The following is a 25,662-nucleotide window of genomic DNA, read 5'->3' on the forward strand; positions in this document are numbered from 1 at the left end:
AGTATAATAATTCTTCAGGAAAGAGGAAATAGTTAATAAATGTAGGTTTAAATGAATTACTAGAGTTAGAACTTCCAGGTCTTTTAGATATGTTCGTTCAGTAGCAAGGATTTCCTTTGCAATGAAATATGCTTTGTCTGTTGGGCATTTCTGAAAGAAATAAACAAATTCCCAGTAAATAAAGTAGAAATGCTACATGAAACATGTGGTATTACTGTATTCAAATTGCTTTAACATTTAAAATATATATTGAGATAAATAAAGTATTTTTTGGGCAATTAGTTCTCAGACATGAATAAATAAATATATATCTCTATCTCTATCTCTATCTCTATATCCCATGTCCAAACTGGCTGCTTTCAATACATTTTACCTGCAACCAAGAAATACAAATGATTTTGCCTAATTCATGAATGCACTACCAATGGGAGTTAAGGCTGATGAAAATGAGCACTCTAATGCAGACTGAATGTCCAAGAGAATTACACTGCATTCAGACTTCATTCATTTGGTGTTTACATTCAGGAATCCTTATCCAGTTAGGCAAACTAGCCAGTATAATTTCTCTAGTTCCTTTATTTTCTGAGCCAAAATGTATGGGATAACATGACAGAATCCTACTTCCTTTTAGTCTCAAGCAGCAGTGGAAGCAATGCTAGTCAGTGGGCTTCTCCCCACACCTCACATTATGCCTTCCTCCTCACTTCAAGACAGGAATAAATTATACCAGTTTAAAAAACATTGCTCATAATGTCTTTTTGCTTCACTTCCAAAACAAGGCCCAAAAATTGCTGCTGTCATACAGGGGCAGTTTTAGAAGCTATTGTAAGGAAAGTGTGGAGAGAAGGGCAGGTATAGAAAAGGGAAAGAAGCAGGGAGGATGAAGGATCTGTCTTCCTTAGCTGTTCGCCTAGAAAGTGCTAAGCCTTACACAGAAAAAAACCAACCACCTGGAGATAGAGGTGTTCAATAGGAATGGCAATCTTCCCCAAGGTCACCATTTCTATCTGAGCCTTAAAAAATGAATCGGAAAAAACAAAATTTGATTGTCTGGCAGTTTCTGTTCTCTTTGGCAGCCATAAAGACACCAGGGCTAGATTGAAGGAAATGGTCCTGCAACAGGCCAAAGTGAGCCTGGCAGTTAATAACTTCCTTCAGGGGTTTTCTCCAAGTGAATCAGAATGTTCACTTAGAAGTTAATATTACATTTTCCAGAAAGTTGTAAAAACACAATTTTCCTGCTGGATGATTTTGATTTAGCTTCAATCTATCTTAGCAGGTTAGCATAAAGGTTTTGTTATGAGGACATGTCTTCAACAAATGGTCATTTAACATTGGGAGTGTATTCGTGACGCCAGTACGGTACAAAATCATGCAGTGCATAATTTTCTAGTCACAGTGAACCATAATATAAATACTGGATATTTTTCAATATATAATTAATTATCCATTTAGGTAGTAGATCCCCATCTTGTACATCTTATTACATGATTTTGAGCAAAAGGAAAAAATAAAGGCCTAAATTGACCATATTCTTTCAATTCAAGATATGAAGTTTTCCTTTTGTGTCTAATGACTTTGTCTTTTGGTCTTGAGAACTTTTAGAACATTTACATAATAGTTATATAATCAATAATGTTAATAAAGGTAAATTACCTAAGAGTTTTGCTGAATTTGCAAAATGAGCATTAAAATCTTGTGTAAGCCCTTACTTTGCCCGTAACTATGAGCCTTATTCTAATAGTCTGGTTTTAAAAATGAATACCTGTAACTGTTGAATGTATTTACATTTTAAATTGAATTTAATTTATACATTATTAACTTCAATGTAAAAATATCATGAGCTCATAAGAACAGACTTTTATTGATTCCTGGCTATGAAAAGATAATACAGCATTTGTTATTTTTGGTAACTGTAGTGTACTTATTTGTCCTGAACTCTTTTGGATGGGAAGCCACACAACAAAGATATCATATGCGAAGTGGCCCCAATATACTGTATCCTTTGCAGTAAGACTACTATGACAGGCATTGGCAAACTTGCAGAAATAATATTAACACGTAACAAAGAAAATAACAAGCTGGGAATAATGCAATAAGGAGGAATGGAAATTGTACTACTTGTTGTCAACTGCTTTTTACCCACTTACTTTATGTCTCATTTCATCCTCTTCAAACCTGGCTTCACTAACATCACTCAGGACAGGACTTAGCACAGGAGATGAGCCCTGGCTCACAGTTTCCTGTAATGGGGGACTCATGGACGCTGGACTCTTCACTTTAAAAGAAGATAGTTGAGGACCTAAGCATCACATAAGAAAGGAAGGGGAAAGAAAATAGTGAAACAATATCTCCTTTTATAAAATACTAAAGTAGGTATAAATCTACGTAAAAGCAATTCTTGCCTCCTTTAACTTTAAAGTAAATTAACAAGCCCTCATATATTTTAAGTAGTCCATGAAAATGTTATGATTTGCTCAAGTTCAAACCAGTATTAGCTAAAATTTGAATTCTAAGATAAAAAAAATGGAAGTCAATCCCCCCCCCCACCTGCAATTCTTATGTTTAAATAATCGAAGTTGCGCAGCACTGAATTAACATGCTCCTTTGGATGAATCACTTCTATAACATGCTAATCATAATGCCTTCGGAAAAGTGGAAATGAAAAGCAAAAAAAAAACATAAATAGATGCACAATTCATTATTTCAGAATACAGTACAACTAATCTGAGAAACTTTTTGCAGAGACAGGAAATGTGGTTTTAGGAAAAAGAGACCAAGGACTGAAATCCCTTCAAACTCTCTGGAGAAACTTTAAGCTAACTATTGGCACAACCTTGGCATCATTAATTATATAGTGACAATTTTCAGTTATCAATCAGCATTTGAAGAAGAGTCATCCACAAGAAGATAACTGCCAAGAAAAGAGACCCAGGAAATAGAAAGAGACAACCGGAGAAGCAACAAATTTGTCAAAGTGTTTACTAATTAGAGATTCCAAGCTAAAATATCTAGTCCAATTTTTCTAGCTTTCCCTCTAAAACTTGGCACATATCAAGTGCTATGCACAGAAAGTTGGTAGCTGACGCCCAGAGTTTCCCTTTTGCAAGCAATTATATTACTCAGTTTCAAGAGTTGCAGATTTTACAATAAATTTTTGTACCACAGCATTGCTATTTATTATTCAGAAAACAAATTCTTATCGTTATTTAAACCTTCAGTTTGGCTGACATTTTTAATGTTGCAACTAATAACTATCTTGCTTGGTTTCCCATGACAGAACTGTTTTGCAGAGGGCCTTACCAGAGGCGTCTCCTACGCTGATGCTGATACGAAAAGAATGCTTTCAAATAGTTTGCCACTCCCACTCCAAATTCCATCCTGTGTATTCTTAGAAAAACAACATGTGTCTTTGTGCTCTGGGAGACATTTATTCTTAATTGTATGATTTTTAAAAAAGTTATGTCAAACTGTCCAAAAACATCACTGTACAGTAATGATACAAATAAGCAGACGTGCAGAGTTTTTCCAAGACTTACTTTCAAAGTAGATTACAAAGCTGGGAAAGAGCCAACTGCAAGCTTTCTGCTACAATATTGGCTGCTGGTCTTTTGACTCAGGAAGTAAAGCTGTTTAAAAAGTCGTGAATGAAGTAAGGGGGAGGTAGCATGAGAAGGAAAGGACGTTTCAGTACAAGTATTTGCACAGTCTGAGGAAGCTAAATAATGTTACACTTAGTCACCTGGAAGAGATTCAGGGAAGAAGTTAACTATTAACATTCTATGCCAAACCACTGCATATCTGCACTATACATTAGCTCATATAATATTTTCCACTTGTGCCAGCATTTGTAAGATCCGCAAGAATGAAAATTACTGACATTTGTTATTTGGAGGAAAAACCATTTACTGGAAAACCGTTTTAGTTCAAGAAATTAAATTTAAAGGAGGAAATGAATTAATGTCTGCAGTTTGCAACCAGTCCAGTTTATTGTTCCTTTTCAGGAGAAAATATTTTTCTTTGCTATTTGTTTTAAGCTATTTCAAAGAGCACAAAATGCTATGAATATTTATCTAAGTTAAAATATATAGTCTCAGAATTTGTCACTCTCTGCAAAATGTTTTTATTATAAGAACTCAATTGATAGAAGTATTTTGATACAAAACTGAGGAAGGTGTTAGTGTCTAATTGAAATATGTATGAGAGCATGGTAGTGGTTAAGGCACTGGCCTAAAACATAGGAGACTCTTAATTGGTAGCCTGTCTTAAGCATGAAAACTCAGTCTGGTGCCTTTGGGACAATCACTCTTTCTCAGTGCAACCCATTTCACACCATTGTTGTTGTGGGCAAAATAGGAGGAAGAAGAGGTATTATGTATGTTCGCCACCTTGAGTCGTTTATAAAAGTGGGATTAAAAAAATCTAATAAAATGAATGTACACAGGTTCCTTTGTAGAAAGACTCAAAACCTGAGCAAAACCACTAGTTTAAGTGTAGGCCTAGGAGGAGTATTACAATCTAGCATCCTGAAGTTTCGATACTCTGTCTCCCAATTACCTAAGGCCTTGTATCTGTGGATGAAATATTCTGAGCATGTAAAAGATGTGTCTTCCATTGCCACTGCATCCTCTTGTTTTGCCTGCATCACGACAGTGAAGTTGTGTGAAGGTTTTTAGCAGAAGATTGTTTAAAATACAGATAGAAATTATTTGCCAAAGAAGTGGGAACACAGGTATACCAAAATGATGCAGGATTATATCTTCAATTTCACACACATCTGTTAGTTAAAATAAAAGATCCAGTAATTTTAGCTGTCCTTTAATAATTTATATCTCAATAAGCATTTCACCAATAAAATACTTGGAAAAGGCAAAATAATGCCAAAGTACAGTACAACACATAGCAAAGTCTAGTTTGAACTATTATTTAAATCTTTAAAAAAAATTGGGGGTCAGCATGCATATAGAATATCTGTTAGGTGTATCACAATACACTCTTTTTGTTAAAATATGAATAGGTTAATATTCTGGAAACTTAACATGCATATTATAGCTACATCAGTTCCACAAATGGCTATTTTTTTAGACTGGGCTATCCTTCCTCTTCTACTCCAAATTTGCTTTATTTGTTTTATACACTTGTTCAATGTTTGCCCACTTGGAAACATTCAGGGAAAGAAGGAAGCTATTCCATTATTAATGTCCATTCAGATTTCCAATAGTCTCTGTTCCCCCATTCTTCCTTAATTTAATCTACTTAGAAGTGAGCAAAAGCAGTACATTTATTAAAATACTGCCTCATCGTATAAGAACATTAAAAACCAAGGTCTCTAAACAAAGATCAATTACTTTATAATACTGAATCCCCTAACGTTTCTCCACTGCTTCACAAATTATATATCACAATCACTGTTTGTCGCTGCAAAACAGAGGACTTGGGAATTCTTTATTATATATTTCATCTCTGCAAGAAAAAAGACATACCACACACATACACAAAGGTCACATTCCAGGCCCACATATGGCTTAATACCAGGAACTAAAAGTTATAGAAATATTTTCTAAAAAAGCTGAATCGTCCTATGTGCAAGATCCTTTTTCTATATACTTTGAACAGAAATGCATTTCTAAAATCTATTCATCCTTTCTACTTCCTATATTTTGATATGAATTATTAAAATAGTTCTTATTCTTTAGCAAGAATATTTTTTTAATGTTGGGATTCCTAGTATGGGAACAATCATTAATTATTTTGTGTAAAAAGTTTATTACACAAAGGAGTTCTAAGAGGGATGAATGTGAGTATCAGCCTTGTGGGCCATTTTTTTGGATACTTTAGTGCAGGGGTCCTCAACCTTGGCAACTTTAAAACTTGTGGACTTCAACTCCCAGAATTCCTCAGCCAGTTTGCTTTAGTGAGTTCCAATGTTTTGTCCAAAGTTTAAGTGCAGAACCAAATAAAATTCTGATGCAGTATTTGGTTAATAACATCCTTGAAGTTTCACCTTAAAAGTTGAACTCAGCTTTGAGCTTTATTGAATCATACTTTGTATCAACCTAAGCCTCCATTTATCAAATAAGTGCTGACAAACATATAGGATCTATTAGAAGATATCAAACGGGTATAGAAAATGCTCTGAGATCAGGAAGTTGTATAAATATTAAGCAATAACAAGCCACTAAGAAAAGAAATGTAAATGATTTCTCAATGAAAACTACAAATTCTGAAATGCTTCTTTACTTTTAATAAAAGCATCAAAAGCAGACTGAAGCATGTATCTTGTGCAGGTGCTTCATTGTCTAGTGAAATCTTTTAACCAAAACTCTTAATGTAACATTACATTTGCACAGTTGCTTAAAAACCAGTCAGTTCAGTTATTAAATTATACTGAAGGTTGGAAAATTGTAATTGCCATTTATCTTTTTGCCTTCTACAAATAATTATAAATATTAGTCATAATGGTGTAACACCAATTATCAGAATAAAACTGAGTGCAATTCAAGGGAACTAGGGAATCCGCAACTTGCTCACTATAAAAATCCAAAAACTTTCTTCCCAGGATGTGGCATATATTCATATAATAGTACATGGAGATTAAAAGGGATAAGATAAATATCCCAAGGAAAATATTTTACTTACTTGAAATAGTAATTCCTCAAGATCTGTTTCTGAAACTTCATATTCACAAAGTATAATTCTCTAACATTGTTCAACAATGCCAATAATATTAAAAACATGTCCTGACTAAAATAACATCTTTAAGGGGAGTTTAATATTTTAAGAAATACTGAGAATGAGTAATTTCCCAATCAATGACAAATGTTCAGTTATATGGGAAGGTGGATATTATATGAAGTTCTCTAAAAATGTAAACATTTTTGTAAGTGACTATGCTACTGTGGTATTGGTGTTATTCTAAAAATAACTTGTGAGCAGCATTGCAAAGTGTTCCTGAAATAACAGAAGCACTGCCACATTTTAACATTAAGTTTTAACTATTACATGATTATACTCTTAAGCTAGAAAAAACAGTATCTACATTTAAATTTGTAATGCCATTATTGAAAGGAACAAAGCTAATTTAGACTGAAGATTCAGGTTTCTCATTAACTTTTGCCCTCAGTTAAGATCATATGGCTGAATCTGAATGGCTCCAAAAACCTAGGAATAGTGGAAAGAAGTCTGATTTAATCACTGAAACATGTCACCTAAAGGTAATCAATAAAGATATTTAGATGCTTATAGTAATCTTCTGCTTGAATGGAAAATGTGGGTGGATGGGCACAGGATACTTAAAGAGTTTGAGCATGTATTATAAGTATCTCCCTGCTGCATCTTTTCCTACAATTATAACCTGAATTGTGACACAAAATATGATGACATTCAAGAGTAAGAACGAAAAATGTTAAGTGTGCTTAAAGTTTAAAAGCTCTACATGTTTACCGTGGGAAATTTTAAGGACCTTTGATTCCAGAGATTTGTTGATAAGGAAGGAGACCTAAATATTAGCTGGTGACCATGTAAATCAAATAAATAAAAATATAAATCAATTATAATAACTTTAAATTCAAGCAATATGGATATGCAGATTATCTTACTGATATAGAACTGGCATCACTTGTTTAGGCCTGTTTTCTTTTTTGTACCTAACAATGATCTAATTGCATGAGTAAAGTAAATTTTAACTGTGAGCAAGAATATATCACACCAAAGTAGTAACTTATACTAAATATCAAAAAACAAAATGTTTTAGAAAAAACATTTGTTGTATTTCATATTTGCTTAAAAATTTACTGCTACTGTAAATATCGGACAGCAAATGAGGAAAGCCTGAGAAAATTAATAATGATTCTCTTTTGAGAAAGAGCAAGGAAAAAAAGTTAAAACATGTGTTCTTATTTATATTGAATACCTTCTAATTTTATTGGATATGTAATTTCAAAATTATCAATACAAATCCGTAGATATAAAATCAATTTCAACAGAAACAATGATGTATAAAGCATTCATATTATGTAGATGATCATGATAAATAATTAAGAATTTACAGTCTAAGAATATTTTTCCTAATAAGTAAGCATCAATAACATGAAATTGCTTATAGCAAGGCACAAATAATTTGCATTATAAAACATGTAATAAAAGTAATTACAGTATATTTTGAAGGCAACCTGTTATACTTTGTCACTAATGGAATTATAATGTATTTTTAATATATTCCATCTATTGAAGGAACGCCCTCATTCTTTTTATGACAGCTTCTCAAAGAACTGTACCTAGGAATGTTTTTTCATTATTTAGTGGTTGAGTCTCCTAATATGCTACAAGTAAATTTTACCAATATAATTTATTCCTTAAGGTTAGCATAAAGACTTGTAAAAAAAAAGTCCACAGTATTTATTTAGTCACCTTGCGCCCTCTAATATGCAATATTTCTTGGGAGGAAGTTTAACATTAAAGGGTAAGTAACCAACAGTCAATATTAAGAATTTTGTTATAAAAGTCTAATCATTCCATATAATATTTAAAAATTTACAAAATGAAAAAGTGAGAATATGAACATATTTTAAGTAATGCCCTAAAGAAATATTTTAAGATATGTATTATTATCTTATAGTATTATCTAATAATGATTAATATATATCTCAGATGAACAAGACTGTTAAATAAGTGTAATTCTACCTAATTAAGAGATAACAATAATGATTAAAACTGAGATTAGAGCTGAAATATTTGATTCTACAAAAACAACAGTAAAATACATTTTTGGTTAAACTTGACTGGTGAATAGAGGTATGTCCATGTTGGGTTTTTGGAAAAAGATTTGCCACTGCCTTTCAGATTTTTTAAAAGATTTCTTGGTCTAGTTCTGTAATCTCCTGTTCAAGCAGTAACCAACTCTGACCCTATTTAAACATGCAAAATCAGCCAATCCATCAGCTACGCCACTTGCTATGACACCCACGTAGTAACACAAATAGTGTTCCTCAAAAGCTCGACTATGTGTGGCTCTTTAGTTACACAACACCACCAATCTTCTTACTATTTTTAAATTGATCAAAATAACTATTTAATATAGAATGAATACAGATCTATAATAATATACTATACAAAATAAATGTATCTGATATATACCTAATCAGATCACATCTCATCTATTGCAATCAAATATCCTATCAGTATATAATGGAATTTTATGGATTGATGTGGCTGCTGCAACTATCTGAAAACATACTTATTTTATACAGGATCTTTAATATTCCTATCTGAAAAAACCCCACTATGTTTTCCTGCTTGATTGTTGACCCTTAGAGGACCAATCTATCGTCGAGATATTTTTTCTATAAAACCTAAGAGCTTTGAGGAATTCAGACTATTGCAAGATGAAAAAAATGACTTCTACAGCATAGACTGTTTAAGAATGAACAAACAGCTCTTGAACTATGATTTTGTTAAAAGAAACAGAATAAGAATCATGAAAACAGGGAAAACTCCCTTTTTTAAACAACAGAATGAATTGGACATTTATTCATACACATTTACGCTTTTCCATGCAAAATTCTATTGAATACCATGAATCTCTAGTTTCAATACCCAAATCAGCATTTCATTGCATACTATGCTGCCCACATCCTGATTTTTTTTAAAGGCTAGTGTAGTTTGTCCAGCATGTTCAATTTGCTTTATTCAAGAATGCTGTGATATATTATATTCATTCATTCATTCATTCATTCATTCATTCATTCATTCATTCATTCATTCATTCATTGCCTGGAATTTATAGTGATTATAGCTGTTTATAAAGTTTATACTGTAAAGTGTTTATAACTGTTACTATAAAACGTACCAATAAATTCACATATTCCTAATACCTGAGAATATAAAAATAGTTTGTTACATATTGAAAATGCAAGCAATGTGATATACTAATAATTGCACTTATTTTTTAAAAAAAACATGTAATTTGTAAATTCTAGAAATACAAAGGACAAGAATGTAAGTATTATACATCTTCCTACGGCTAGCTTACTTCAAAACTGCAGATGGGCCTGTTTTCATTCCAGTCCCGAAAATCATGCTTCTTTTTGTAAGATAATAGAATTAGCCTCAGTAACAAGAGTTACTGAAAAAATAGGCAAAGTATAATGTTTTAAGGACTTCTGGAAAATATAACTCAGGACTTTTGTCTGTCTGTCTATTTGTCTGTCTCTCACACACACCTACCATACATTATTATTTTCATAACAAAAAGTTTAAAAATATTTAATAAATGAATATATATTACAGTGCCTTGTATTTACTACTGATGCCTTCACTGCAATGTAACTTGTTTTTGATGCCTTAAAAAAATTGGAATGATGAGAATCAACAAGTGATCTAGTCTACAAATTTATATTCCAATGACTGAAAATAATCAGGAAAAATGATGCTCAGATTTTTTTAAAATCTGATTCTAATCAGCATAAATTAATGTGCTGTATCATCCCAAATATTAATGGTTTGTGCACGTATTTTCTGATTTATCTTCCTTAGTGAGATTTTTGAGATTATTCTGAAAGTCAAGAGAGAAATTTTCTACTGTAGCCTGAGCAAAAGGATTACTAAAAAAGAGGTTTATATCTAATGGAGGTGCAGATTCTGAATCCCATGAATCATCAGAACTACTAGAGTCTTCTGTAGTGGTAGGTGGGTAACTCAGTTGTTCTAATTGGTCAATAATGTCAGTGAACTGAAGAGCTGAGCTTGATTCAGAACGAACTGAATATGCTGGAAAATTCACCATAGAACTAGCTTCAGACTGATTAGCAGAGCTGTAAGTATGCATAAATGGTGTGCCATTTAATGTTAAATTGTTGAGAGAGCTACTTTCAGATTGGTTATTAATCAGTGAACTAGTTTCAGAAGGACTCAGGAGACTTTGCATTCTGCTTGCCTGTGCTTTAACTTCAAATAATTCTGAGGTATCTGATGGCTGCTGATTTCCATTGAAATCACTATCTCCTTCAAATTCATCATCCACATTCATATCTACTGCTTCAATTGAATATCTATCAGGACTTGAATGAGAGGATACTATATTCTGTTGCAAAATTTCTTTAGTTAAAGTAGGTGACTCTGAGAGATACTTAGAAAGATTCGAATCCTTTAAATCTAGGCCATCATACAAATAAGAAAAAGCTTCAGAGCCTCCAGCAAAAAAGGAGATTTCAGCTGGATCATCATCAATGAACTCCTCTGAAACATGAAGCTGAGAACTAACTAGCTTTACAAGAGGGGCATCCCTACCTTGAAGCCGATGTTGTTTACCAGCAATGATCATGCTTGTGGTAAAATCATCATCCTCATCATTGTCATTGTTGTAAGTTATCCTGCCTTGTTTGCTATACTTATCTACTGCTATTTCTAAAGCACAATGATTCTCAATATCAGAACAAATGGGGCTACAGTTTTCTTCAACATTACAAATCCCAACACCTTGGAATGACTGGAGGTTTGGTGATCCAGGCTGTTGTACCACTTTGTTCCCAGTTTCTTCTGATATTATACTATTTCCTTCTGCTGACAAGCTCCCTCCAAGTGACATTCTGGGTTCCAAAAAGAAAGAATTGCTTTCTGTCAAAGAGGACAAGCTGGCAATGTTTGAAGATAATAAATTATCCATATGGAAGGAGGCATATGTGCATGCACTGGATGCTGGGATTCTTAACCCTTCTGTAAATGAGATACTCTGGAGAAAAAAGAAAATTTATTATTAGATCAATTATTTCACCATGAATCTAAGAAGGTCAGACATAAAATATATAAATTAGTTGAGGAACTTATTCTCTAAAATCATGAAACTAGAATAACATGTATAACTCAATAGCAAAAAAATAATTTTTATCTTTGCTCCATTTCAAGGCTTTAGCAGCCCATTTTATTTTTGTTATATTGCATAGAAATATAAAAGCTGCATGTCTTCTGTAACTAGGAAAGATATGTGACTTTTACATTACATTACTATCCAAATGGCAATATAATCAAATATTGGGTTCTTAGTAACATTATCAACACATGGCAGAGTGACATTTGTTGGTTGCTTATATGACAGCTTGTTGACGTAACTATCAAAACAAGCCACACATAAAGAGATGCTATATTATTTCAGAATGTCTTGAAAGACTTAGCTATTTTCATGGGAATGGGGGTTAAAAGAGTATGTGAGTCCATACACTGGCATATTGTGACAGCGGCTTTATATTTTAGTTCATGGTGAAATATATTTTATACAGTATTTGTATTATATTTTTAAACTTTTGTCAGCCACCCAGAATTACATCAATTAAAAAGAAGGCTATACAAATCGGTATAAATATTTGAAATCTAAATGCATTTCACCTTAATTGTGTATGAGTATATGCATACAATTTATGACATACAGGTAGTCCTTGACTTATGACCACAACTGAGCCCAAAATTTAAGTTGCTAAGTGAGACATTTGTTAAATGAGTTTTGCCCCATTTTGTGACTTTTTTTGCCCTATTTGTTAAGTGAATCACTGCAGTTTTAAGTTAGTAACATGAATCGTTAAGTGAATTTGGTTTCCCCACTGACTTTGCTTGTCAGGTGGTTGCAAAAGGTGATCACATGATCCAGGTACCACAACTAAGCATCTGAATTTTGATCACATGACTGTGGAGATGCTGCAACGGTCTTAAGAGTGAAAAGCTGTTATAAGTCACTTATTTCAGTGTAGTTGTAACTTTGAACAGTCACTATATGAATTGTTGTAAGTCGAGGACAACCTGTACAATGTTGTTTTTGTAACTTTAGTTCTACTGGCTTTTCATACCATATAAAGCCACAGGTAACTCCTGCATTTTCATTGTAAGACTATATTGGTGGCAATACTTAGGGGAGTACATGGAGCAAAGAGAGATGGTTGGTGGAGTCAAAGGACTTAGCAGGTAGAAGAAAAATTATAGGTTTAAAACTGAGGTTCGTGAGGAAATCTGATCTACAGAACAATGTAGAAAAAAATGTTTCTTTGAATCCACATTATTCTGCTCTATCAATTTTCTGATAAATGTCTATATATTGGCAAATATAGTAGGAGAGATTAAAGTCAAACAGTTTGCAAATCAAGTAATAGTAAATTACTATTAGAATAGTAATAGCTGATTTGCAAATATTCATACACAATCTTCATCTCTGAAGTTGTTGTGTTTGTCCAATGTAAATACATGTGTGTATGGATGTGCACAAATGATGCCATTTTCACACCAAGCAGGGATAGTGATTTTATTGAGAAATAGCCAGAAATTCTTACTTAAAGCATGCAGTTGAAGTTAAGAGTCAGAGACAAATAAGAAGATTGTAGAGATTACTCAGTGCTTTTGGTATGCCAAGCCAGGGCACTTCTGTGTGTCACCATTGAGGTGATATATCACCATTGAGAGGTGATATATATTTTGAGTGAGTTACAGCTGCTACTTCCTTTTTCTCTCACAACTATATTATAACATGATACCTATAAGATCTAAACTGTATTTTTTCAGTCCATCTTAAGATAAAGTTGAAATTGCAAACCTCATGATTTTAAACATCTAGCCTAATTTTTTGTCTGACTTTTCTTTTTCATTACTATCTAGTTTCTTGAAAGTAGGATCTTGCATACAATCTTTTTTGTGTTAATTTGATAAAGCTATATCCCAGCTATTTTAAATGGATTTTAGATATTTTAAGTGTCTGGTATATGTTCATTAAATGATTCCTTTGTATAGACATCACCTTATTTGGATCCTATTAAGGAGCAAAACACAGATTATGTTTATTTTATACTGAGAGGTGAAAGTTATTCTCACACGATTAAATGAATTTATCTAGTTTTAATGATACAGCTTTAAAGGAATGATGGTAGTCAGAATAGCCTATAACTATGAGAGGTTCTCCGCTGAAAATCAGCAGTTGTTCCAATTTAACAAATACACTTCCATTCAAGGCCTAACTGGAAAACTATGCTGGCTCCGAATTCTGAACTTGATAGATGACTAAGATCAGTAATTATATGACTATGCAACTATGCTAATTATATTCCAGCAACCACACAAATCCACATTCCTATCAGAAATTACACTTACTGAAAAGTAAGTATACTGGTAATACCTGCCCCCTCATTAATTAAATTCCTTATTGAAAAGAGTTAATATCCAATATTTAGTAAGAGAACTTGGACAAATTGCACAGTTCCATCCACTTATATTTTGCTGATAGGTTTAAACAGTACACACTTTTCTCAACCTCCATAGCAAACCTAAAACTAAGAGCTGGTTATGGCAGGGGCATATGGAATTTAAGAGAGAGAAAAAAACTTGAATCTTCATGCTGTCAAGACAATCCTATTTTGTAGGCTTTTACAAACTACATTTTGGTTAATGTAGCACATAGTGCTATATAATCTATAACATACATACTTATTGGTAGATACATAATTATCTACCATTACCAGAAATAAAAAAGAAAATATGTATTTTAAATTTAAGAAGCATCAGGTGATTTTCATAATCTTTTTAATCATGATACTTTATTTAAAACAGGTTAATTTCAAGACTAACCTGTTTGGGTGCATCAGGACTCGAGGTGTGAGCAGACATTCTAGTTTTGCTATGCCTCCTGTAAACAAAGAAGTTGATATATGCAACTGAGAAATAATCCAAGCTCCCTTTCTGCTGTATACAAGTTAAAAAAGTAGATGATTTTACAAAAGAGATTCTTTCAAGCTTACTTAATGTGTAAAAATATGAAACTCAGAACTTTCTCTTTCTACATTCATAATTTAACTTACTAAAAATTGTTTACAAATCAGAACTGCAATATTCAGAATATAAAATATACAAATATAAAAGTTACTAGTTTTTATATAAAGTAAACCCAGCATTAAAATATCTAAAATAACATTGCTTAAGAAAAAAATGTAAAAGTCGACTAAACCCTAAATATAATTAAGCAAAAATGGGGGCAATCTGGCTTGCTTAGAGAGTTCCTTCGATCTCATTTTATCTCCTTTTCCCATCATCCTAACTCTGTTGGTGGTTGAACACGCAATAGGATCTCTGAAGTTTAAACTACCAAATGTCCAGATGGAGGAAAACAATGGCTCTGACAAAACAGACCTCCAACCTACCTATCCAGCAATTAAAATCATTCCTTCTAGTTGCACATCCTGAAAAGATTCAGTCACATTCTAAACAGCGCATATTATAATGTATATTTTAAGAAGCTATAGATTATGAAGTTTCTTTCTTGACTTCAGATATACCAAACATAGTATTCATACAACTTCAAAAGTATTAAGCATTTTAAGAACGTCTAACTTAATATTTTAGCATTAAAATAAATATTTTTCATGTAGTAGGCCTGGGATTAAATTACCCACATTTCCAGCTAAACATCGCAGAGTACAAAGTGGGAATTTTGGAACAATTTTTATCTGGTAAAATAACAATGAACTTAAAAGACTAGTAACCTGCCCTTGCATATTACAATTTCATATGTTTACTAATACCCAATACAACTCTTTTTTCTATTGGAGATGAGATAGGGTCCAAACTTACTTTTGCAGTAACAAATAAGGGATTAAGAGATTAGGACATGTAATTCAAAGCATTACAAATATTACTCCATGTAAGAGATAACCATTTGCTGTGATTATTGTAATAATGAACAAATATATATAAAGAATAATTGTAAGATATTCCTCCAATTGACATTATCTGAAGTGAAAGTGTTTAAATAAATCAACATTCAATTATCAAAATAACTTCACTAAATTTAGTGAATTTTGAATTCAAAAAGACCAGGTTGTTGCTAAAAACATGAAAACCAAAACTTAAAATTATTAGGAAAGAAAGTCAAATTAATTGTACAGCTATAAATTTATTCTAAATATAAATAGTAGAACACTATTATTTTAGAAGACTAAGGAACATATAAGACAAATTCCAAAATAGTAACAGTTTGCTGCTTATTACCTTTCATAAGGAATTTTCTTCAACCCACTATCTCTAACATAATCCACCAATTGTTTTTGTGTTCGCCCACTGTAAAACAATAAGTATAAATATTTTAAAAACCTCATGAGAACATATTTAAATCTGTGCTTTTAATTTTTGTAGTAATAAGAGAGAAAAAATTTCTTGAATGCCTTTTTTGGAACAAAAGAAAATGAGTTATATTATACCTGTATCTGAAAGATGATCCTCTGCTGAAGAAGACTGGTTTTGGTTTTGCTTTTGGTTGATCGGATAACCTAAAGAATGTATGATATTCAACACATATCTTCCAGAGGTTCTTGCACTCATCTCTACCTCCCAAAAGAAATTCCAAAGTATCCTGATATGGACCCTAGTATCACAAAACAAACAAGGCTCAAGCACACTATTTCAATTCTCATCCAGTCAGACAGATATTATAATGCAGATCTAAACTACACAGAGTAGCCATTAATTTATCATCGTGGGAAGGTAATAAAGAAATAAGCTAATTTTATACTATAATGATTTGGATGGGAAATAGAAACTATTTAAATTGCACAAAGTGTTCGAACAAAAAAAAATGAAGACAAAATTCATCTGGAGACAATCATTCATCAATATGAATAAATACCAGCAGGAGTAAAATAAAAATAATTTCTTAGTCTTAAAAATAGATGTTAAGAAGTTACTGGTCACAGCATTTTTAGGATACTATGTTAACAAAATAGCTCTGTGAAATGGTTAAACATAGCAATTTAGTATGAAGATCTCTAAGCCTGAGAACTTCCAAAAAGGATGAAACTAGTGTCTCCTATTGCTAATAAAGTATAAGTATAGTGTCCCCAAACTTTGCCCCAAAATTTCTGTAGACATGTGTTAGGCATTTGTGGCACAATGCCATCTTTGGGGGAAAAGTTTATATGTGCTTCAGCTAATGGCTATTTAGCATCAATTGAAAGGACAATCTTTGAAATACTGTAATGTTCTTCCAAGTGCCAATAATATAACTATAAGTCAAATGTTCACTACTTAAATCACACTACTCTACACTGAGCAACATTTTTCAATGTACATGAATAATTGTCACATGAAGTAAAAAATATCCTGCGAAGAAAACTACAAGAAATTCTGATATCAAATTAGGTACAACTATAAATAGATAATATCCTTGCACAAAGTGAATGCTGGGTTGCTTGAGCCTTCAGGAAGAAGCATGGCTCATATTAGGGAGACAACTACAGAAAAAGGCAATCAGTGTTTTGGCTCTCGTAGGAGTGCATTGTCATGTGTATACAAGACATGACTGGTTTTAGAATATCAGCATGTACAAAAGAAAGGTCGTGTTCTCAAATTATAAGTGGAACTCATCTTTGTCTAATTAAATAATATTCCTGAACATAATGTCACAAAAATAACAGGTTCATTTACAGAAGTCTGTATGCATATCAACTCGTACTTAAACTCAACATAAAATTATAGAAAATATATTATGATAGTACTTACATGAACTTCTGGATGAAGCTTGATAAGAAATCGTTTTCTCTTGAAGCTTATTTTTCGGATTTTGGACCAGTTGAAAGTATTGATTTTTATATTGCCCTGTGTTAAATGCAATATGTAACAAGTGAAGAAATATACATAATACAGGATTTAAACACACTTCCCAGAGTCCCTCTTTGAGGGAGATGGGTGATTCAGAAATGTGAAAAGTAAATGTATAAATAAAACAAAATATACATAATACAAGATTTGAACAATATGTATAATGATATACTATCAGATTATTTTTTTAGCTACAACTGTCTAAATAAATAAAGTATTTACTATTCTCTCCTGGATACCAAGAACAAGATTCTACAGGACTTTGGAAAAAGATTTAAGGCAGAGATAAGACATGAGATGCTATAGGTTATATACTGTATGAACCCTCTTGAATCAGTCCATTTTAATTATGCTAGTCAGCATGTCATGCTGCCATAATCAAGTTTTTTAAAAATATGTTTCCTTTTTTAAACATGTCAAAATTACTAGCCCAGGTCACAGTGCTACTTCACTTGAAACCACCAGCATTGGCAAACTGATGGGTAAATGAACTACATGGACTCCAAATGAACAGTTCTCTGCAAAGAGTAGGATTAATCATTTATATTTATTTAGCCATAAAGTTTAATCTGACTCACTATGTTAGCAAGACTTGTAAAAGTGAACTCTGATTTCTCATTCAGAAAGCTCTTGACCCTTAAGATTAAACTTAGAACATTTTAAAAGATATATTTAAAATTACTTTCTTACCTGGAAAACCAATACACCCATGTTTGAAACAGCCAGATTAATTTTTGTCCCTTCACGATCAGATGCCAAGTGAAATCTCATGCCATACATCTCCAGTTTCCGAGCTATTTCAAGCACCTGGAAGTCTGATTCGGCAGGAGTTTCACCCCTTTAGTAGTAAAAATAAAATCAAAATACAGAAGTTAACGATGAATTTATGACATTCTGAAAATGTATGAAAATGGGATGATTTAAGGGAACCATACAGAAATACTCCTTTCCTGCATGGGCTTACTTTATCAGGTCAAACGGGGGAACTAATCTAACAACAGCATATAAAATGACTTGAAAATGATGCTCTTTATTAACTAATTTTATTTAATATCTGGATTTCAATCAACATACAATTATCTGATAAAAAAATTGACTGAGGCTAATGCATAATACTCACATAACTGAATAATTTATACTATACATGGATGGAAGATTTTTTTATTTATTTTTCAGTTCAGTATCCTAGTCAATGATATTAAAACATGCTGAAAGAGCAAGCAGGGAAACATCTAGTCCTCTCTCTATATTCTCTTATAAAATATCATCTATTACAGTGATCAAAATGGATTCTACCTCAAAACTAGGTCTGAACTCTGATTAAAAACAATCAAGGTAATTGGAATCCTCTGAGAACAACTCAGCTGTCTCTTAAAAAGATGTTAATTGGATGGCCCAGATCTATTCAGGATAAAAACTTTGCAAACAGAATCGAAAGAGGCCATTAAATCAAACTTTGCACTCAGTGGAAAAGATAGTTGATATCCTAAAAAAGTAACCATAAATAGAAAGCATCTAAATGTTATCCAACTGCAGGGTTCTAGTCTGCACGAGAATGAGGAATTTGCACTTTTTTTTGTTTTTAATATTGGATCCTTGGTACGGTGAGCTTGGTTGTTTCTTGCAGATATTTCATTACCCAGCTAGATAACATCATCAGTGCTAGAAGGGAGGGGGGTTGTTCTCTGTTTATATATAAGTTGCTTACCCTGTGAGTGTTGAATAGAGGTGTTCTTGGTAATACTTTGATTAGCCTATTGTTTACTATTTAATAATAATAATAATAGTAAAGTTGGAAGGGACCTTGAAGGTCATCTAGTCCAACCCCCTGCTCAGGCAGGAAACCCTATACCATTTCGGACAAATGGCTGTCCAGTCTCTTCTTAAAAACTTCCAGTGTTGGAGCATTCACCGCTTCTGGAGGCAGGTTGTTCCACTGGTTAATTGTTCTCACTGTCAGGAANAAAACTGGATGCAGTATTCCAAGTGTGGCCTTACCAAGGCATTGTAAAGTGGTATTAACACTTCACGTGATCTTGATTCTATCCCTCTGTTAATGCAGCCTAGCACTGTGTTGGCCTTTTTGGCAGCTGCAGCACACTGCTGGCTCATATTTAGGTGATTGTCCACTAGGACTCCGAGGTCCCTCTCACAGTTACTAGATTGTCTGAGTTGGTAGTTCCTTGACTGGGGTATTATTTACTGCTTGATTGTTGGTTTCCTATTAATTTTAGTATTTATCTCTGCTTATCTGGGTGTTGATTTCTGGCAAGGAGGTGTTTTGGTCTTTTTGTTTCCTTTTTTAATTTTGATCTTTTTTGCTCTTCTATTGTTTTCAATGTTTATGGTCATGAGTTAGGCAGCATATAAATTTAAATAAATAATACATAAACTTCATGATAAATTTGGAGATGCACCTACAGAAAGAAATCTACTCCAAGCATGATATATAATGGGGCTATTAACTGTACCTACTCAATTAGAGCATCAAATCATTACAGCACCAAATCATGTCAATGGAAGGATTATAATGTTAGTAAGTGCAACCACATGCTTCCCCTCTGTATCTGCATAGCAGACAATGTAAGGTATCTATGCTGATTTAGACAAAAGCTGTTATTTCTCTTCATACTGACTTTTGTAATATATTGCTCAGATTAGCAAAAGCTTTTTGTTAAAAATCTTGCCTAAAATTTGGCCACTCAGTAAATACATTAAGACTGTACATATCAAATATTACATTGCAAAAAAATTGCCTTAAAGCACAAAAAAACCCTAACTGAGCCATGCAACAAACCACCCTTCAAGCATTATTGCAAAGTTAATTTCAGTACAGTATAGTGTTGCACTGAGTACAAAAATCATAAAATAATTTTACTTACACATGCTTCCTGTGAAATGCAAGTATTTTTTCTTGCAGTCTTTCTTGGTTGGGAAAGTATTGGTTGTTTTTAAGATGTTCGTGATCTCCTGATTCATCAAAATCTCCAATTTCCGCTGTGACGTAACAGAAAATATATTGAAAACAAAATATTTAAATATTTCAGATTACAGTTACGGTATTTGAAACTCTTAACAAATTATTCTTTTATGGTATTTTATAAAACTATTAATTTATTAGATTAGCTCTTTATGTACTAAAATAATACATAAAAATAAGAATGTTAATTTTACAAATTTCATCCTAAAAATTTATTATTTGCTTTCTGACAGGATTTTTATAGGCTAATGATAAAGATGTGACTCTGATAAGTTCAAAGGTTCAAATAGGCTTTCAGTTTTTCTAACACTTTCACTTCAATTGATATTTAAATTGTGAGGTACATAGAAATATGCAAATTCAGCTGAATTTTCTAGATACACTCATTTATCATGGAAGAAACCAGAAAAGAAACACCCCTTGACTTAATCTTGAGTGACATTCAGTATCTAGTATATATCATAAATGCTGCTATGCTGGAACAATAACTACAGGATTGCTGAATTTAAGGTGAATGGTTACATTGTCAAAAGGGCTCAGACATAACTGTATAAAAATAAATATCACTAAAGCTTATGGAAAGGGAATAGATGCCTCATTGTTTATGGCTGATACAGACACAACTAATACCACAGTAAAATTTATATAGTTGAACTCCTTCAATCTTTTGTCCAAAAATAGTGCATTGAGTCAAGACTGTATAATCAAATGACAAAACCAGTGCTTTTTTTGTTATAGAACGCACCGGAACGGCGTTCCAGCACTTTTTTTTTGAAGGGAATAACCAGCTCCTTTTAAGCTGCCAGCGCGAGTAAAGTTCTGGCTCGGTGAAAAGAAGGTGCCCGGGGAAATCGGGGGCATTGAAGGTCGACCTGGAAACACTTCCACGACCCTGAAGGCAGACCCTCTTCTCTGCCTTGGTTCACGGGGCTCCCCCCACCGCCGCCTGTCCTCACCCCCCGCGTTGGCCACCAGGGATCAGGACTGGCTCCTAGAGTGAATCTCTTCGAGGGACCAGGGGTGCTCCCAAAGCAGCAGCGCCGCTGCTGCCTTGGTTGCTCTGGCTCCGGAGGAAGCCTCTGTGTCATCAGAGGCGGAGGAGGATGAGGTGGCAGAAGACATCCCGGCTTCGAACAAGCGCTCTCTCAAAAGCTGAGGCAATGGTGTCCAGCTAACGCTGCTCCTGTGATCTGCGCCTCGGAAGTTCCCTAAAGCGGTTCCCCCCCGCTCAGTAAAGGGCTTTCGACTGGAGCCAGTAGTAGAGGCTTCCGCCAGTCCACCAGAGCTGTTCGTGAGTTCCGGCACTTTTTTTTTTACAAAAAAAAAGCACTGGACAAAGCTATATTACAAGTAAAAACATTTCTGCATATATGTCATTTAACAAAAGAAACAAAGTGCCAAATACTTCAAATGTCAATATTTCTCAAGTATGAAGCTGATGCATTCTTATCTATAAAAGAACATTACATACTAACATTGTAGAAGATGAGATATGAGGAGTGCTGCTGTATTGTCATTGCAGGTAAGGTGTTCCTCTGCCAGATCTCTCTTCATTTGCAGTGCAAACAGATATCTAAAAGGAAAGAATTAGTAACATATTTGGTCATTTGAACCACAGAATATTACATATTCTGGAAAGAAGGACACAATCTGGCAAAAGCCATAGCAAAGGCAAAAGATAAATTATAGTATGAAGATTGAAACAGGCTCATTACCAGTTGCTTACTTTTACTCTATGTCTCTAACTGACATATAAGAATTACAGAGTTCCACTTCTTACTGCTACATCATTTTAGTGACTATTACTTACCATCCTAATAGGCAGATTTGGAAAACTTTAACATCAATTTTAACAAGAGTGCAAAATCTGGCATGAATATATTTTAATATAAGCAACATATTCGAGTAATGATATGCATCAAGGATATAATAATAAAACTGATGGGCTGCTGTTCAAATCTGTGGACACAAGACTGTACACTACAGAAGATTAGACTAGATGAGCCTTATGGTCACTTCCAACTCCATAATTCTATGGTTAACCTACAGATACTGTTAAACTGTATCCCCAATCTTCACTGATGAAGGGTGTGAATCTAATTTTGAATTATACACCAACAATTTATCACCATGCAAACATATATCAATTTACCAAGCTTGGGCTGTAGCAAAAAAATTATACAAGGGAAAGACAGTTGCAAAAGTAGTATAAAAAACCTGATCAATACTATTTCATGTGCCCAAAGTTTAATGTTTCGTTCATCCACAATGAGCTTTCTCATTTTTGTATATTGATAATCATCATTTAGCAACAATTGGGACAGGCAACTAGCTCGCTGCCCAGTAAAATTCATATGACACTACTGTGCTTACAATTTTATTTCAGCTTTCCTTTTCCCCCGGTCTCCCACCCTTTGGAATAGTGCCTGCAACTAATAAAAGCTGATGTTTCTGTCTTATTTTTTTTATGGAATATAGAAAGTCTTTACCTGGTGTACTCTTCTTGCAATTGGCCAGGATCTGGAGGAAAGAACTTTACAGCTAGACGAAGCACTGTGTTCTTTGGTCCTACAGAAAGCCAACAGATCATTAAAACATAACAGCTCACAAATGTTATTCTTTTACTGTAATTGCATGTTTGATGCCTTTAATTGTTATACATTTTAAAACTAATCATGGGATTATGACTTTAGCAATAGATTGCCACTGCCCTACAGACCACTGTCCTTATTCTATTTCTCAAATAGGAGGGTTCCCAAATGAATAACAATACATTCATTAGTACATAACACTTCATAAAAATATATGAGGCATTACACATAAAATATCAAATTAAATTTATTGGGGAAAGAAGGCAGGATCAAATAGTTTATTTTAATTCAATATTTAATAAATTTCTGAGTCATTTTTACCACTGTAATCTTCCAAAAGTATCTTTAAAAATTAAAACAATTTCATTAATTTAATAAAGTTAGAATTTTGAACACAAGAACAAATAATGTAAGCTATCAATTGAGAGACAATCAGGCCCCACCCTTTGCTTAAAATCTACTTGAAATTGTCTTTAAATCAACAGATGGAAGGATCTATAATTCTTTCTAGAAGAAAATTCCACAGAGCAGAGATTACCCTTAAAAGCAAATTTATTTTCTATAAACCATACATAATTCAATGACAGAGCAGCAACCACTGCAAAGATCTAATTTATTAACAGGAAGATTGTCCATTGAACTCTAGACTCTCAAATAAGCAGTGAATACCTAACTTATAGTGACAACAACATGAGTTTATGTGGGAAGCCAACAGGATTTATGAGCCAAAAGATGTACAAAGTGCAGATTCCTTTACTTATTGGTGTTCTCTTCTTAGGTCAAGCTTTCTTGGAACTGTGCAACTGATATGCAAGCCCACACTAAGGCATGGCTTTTAAAAAAATATTCCAGAAACCTACCCACAACTCTTCTGAACCCTCCTTTTCATTTCAGATCTTATCAGCTATATATAATTAGTGCACATTGCTCTTATATCTATAAGTATTTAAATTTGCTGTTTTCTTGCTGTGTCCACAAAATAATTGACTCTTTTTATAATGCCTTGTAGCCAAGTAATTGTTGCACATTTATATAATTGCTATTGCTGCGCGTAAAAACTTGGGTCCTATCTCAACCCTTACATTTGACATTTTGTGGAATTTCATAAATATTTTCTTATTGATTATAACTTACATGAAAACAAAATAATTTCTCTAAAAATGACAAAAAAGCATAATAATTGTTATTTCATCATAGCCTATAACAGTAGCGGTGAACCTATGGCACACATGCCAGAGGCAACACTCAGAGCCTTCTCTGTGGGGACGCGCACCGTCGCCCCAGCCCTGCCTCCCCCGACACCAGCAGCGCCCACGGAGAGTCACCCCTGGGTGTGGCCCATGTGGAGCAGCGCAGCCAAGGACATGGCAGCCGGGCAGCAGGGACAAGACTCTACCCTTGTGCTCTGTCGTGCGCAGATGATGCTGCGGGGCATGGGCGGAGGGCGTAGCCACGATGGTGCTGCTGGGAGGCCTGGGTGATCTGCTGCGGCAGGCCATGGAGGCAGTGGGTGGCCCTGCGAGCGGGCTGGGTGGGAAGCAGGGGTGGGGCTTTTTCGGGGCACTCGGTCTCTAAAAGGTTCGCCATCACTGGTCTATAACATTAAGAATCTGAGACTAAGAATTCCTATCCAGTTAAAAGAATATATGTAGGATTTAGAACCAATGTTATTGGGAAATTGAGGACCTCTCTTTTAGACAACTTACAATAACCGATTGTTATTGCTTTTTCTTGCCCTACCTTTAAGTCAGTGTTGACTCCTGCTACCGGTAACTGCCCAGACAAGTCCCTGCAATTTTCTTGGTGAGAGTTTTTCAGAAGTGGTTTCCCACTGCCTGCTTCCTAGGGCTGAGAGAAGGTGACTGGCTTAAGGTCCCCTAGCTAACTTCATGCCTAAGTCAGGACCTAGAACTTATAGTCTCCTGGTTTCTAGCCCAGTGTCTTAATCACTACATCAAGCAGGTTTGTGTTAGAATATCTCCAAATAAATCCAATATTAGAGCTCAGGGTTGAATTGTTAGGTTCTTGATGTTCAGTGAACTTGGTTGTTTTCTTGTAGACCAGTGTTTCTCAACCTTGACAATTTTAAGGCATGTGGACTTCAACTCCCAGAATTCCACAGCCAGCAATGCTGGCTGTGGAATTCTGGGAGTTGAAGTCCACATGCCTTAAAATTGTCAAGGTTGAGAAACACTGTTGTAGACATTTCATTATTAGAATAAATAAACAAACAAATAAAACAAAAGAGGATTTTGAGGCTTGTTAAAAGGACAAGTTCTGCCTTCTGCCATCTGAAAAGAACAGATGGTCTATAAAGAAGAATGAAAATAAAATAATCAGCATTTGTATTATTGTATTTGTTAAATTGTTATTTTTGTTATAAAAAGCAATTTAAAAAATAATACAATTAACTGAGTTAATGCTAATCATTGCTTTAAAATAACTTCAGCCTTTGGGAATAGGGGTGCCCAACGT

General features: G+C 33.8%; 1 protein-coding gene across 1 annotated transcript in view; it reads right to left on the minus strand.

Annotated features, from left to right (window-relative positions):
* Positions 1-25,662, minus strand: part of FARP2 (FERM, ARH/RhoGEF and pleckstrin domain protein 2) — a 64,473-nt gene that overhangs the window by 20,192 nt on the left and 18,619 nt on the right. Inside the window, exons 5-15 of the mRNA XM_015824531.1 lie at positions 23,086-23,164; positions 22,072-22,169; positions 20,499-20,613; positions 18,307-18,454; positions 17,518-17,613; positions 16,221-16,384; positions 16,012-16,080; positions 14,596-14,653; positions 11,476-11,728; positions 2,151-2,302; positions 61-150 (exon numbers count right to left, since the gene is read on the minus strand). Of these exons, the coding sequence (XP_015680017.1) occupies positions 61-150; positions 2,151-2,302; positions 11,476-11,728; positions 14,596-14,653; positions 16,012-16,080; positions 16,221-16,384; positions 17,518-17,613; positions 18,307-18,454; positions 20,499-20,613; positions 22,072-22,169; positions 23,086-23,164 (1,322 nt within the window). The remainder of the gene's footprint in view (positions 1-60; positions 151-2,150; positions 2,303-11,475; positions 11,729-14,595; positions 14,654-16,011; positions 16,081-16,220; positions 16,385-17,517; positions 17,614-18,306; positions 18,455-20,498; positions 20,614-22,071; positions 22,170-23,085; positions 23,165-25,662) is intronic.

Source organism: Protobothrops mucrosquamatus, unplaced genomic scaffold (genome assembly GCF_001527695.2).
Source record: "Protobothrops mucrosquamatus isolate PMUCROS unplaced genomic scaffold, P.Mucros_1.0 scaffold_191, whole genome shotgun sequence".
Lineage (NCBI taxonomy): Eukaryota > Metazoa > Chordata > Lepidosauria > Squamata > Viperidae > Protobothrops > Protobothrops mucrosquamatus.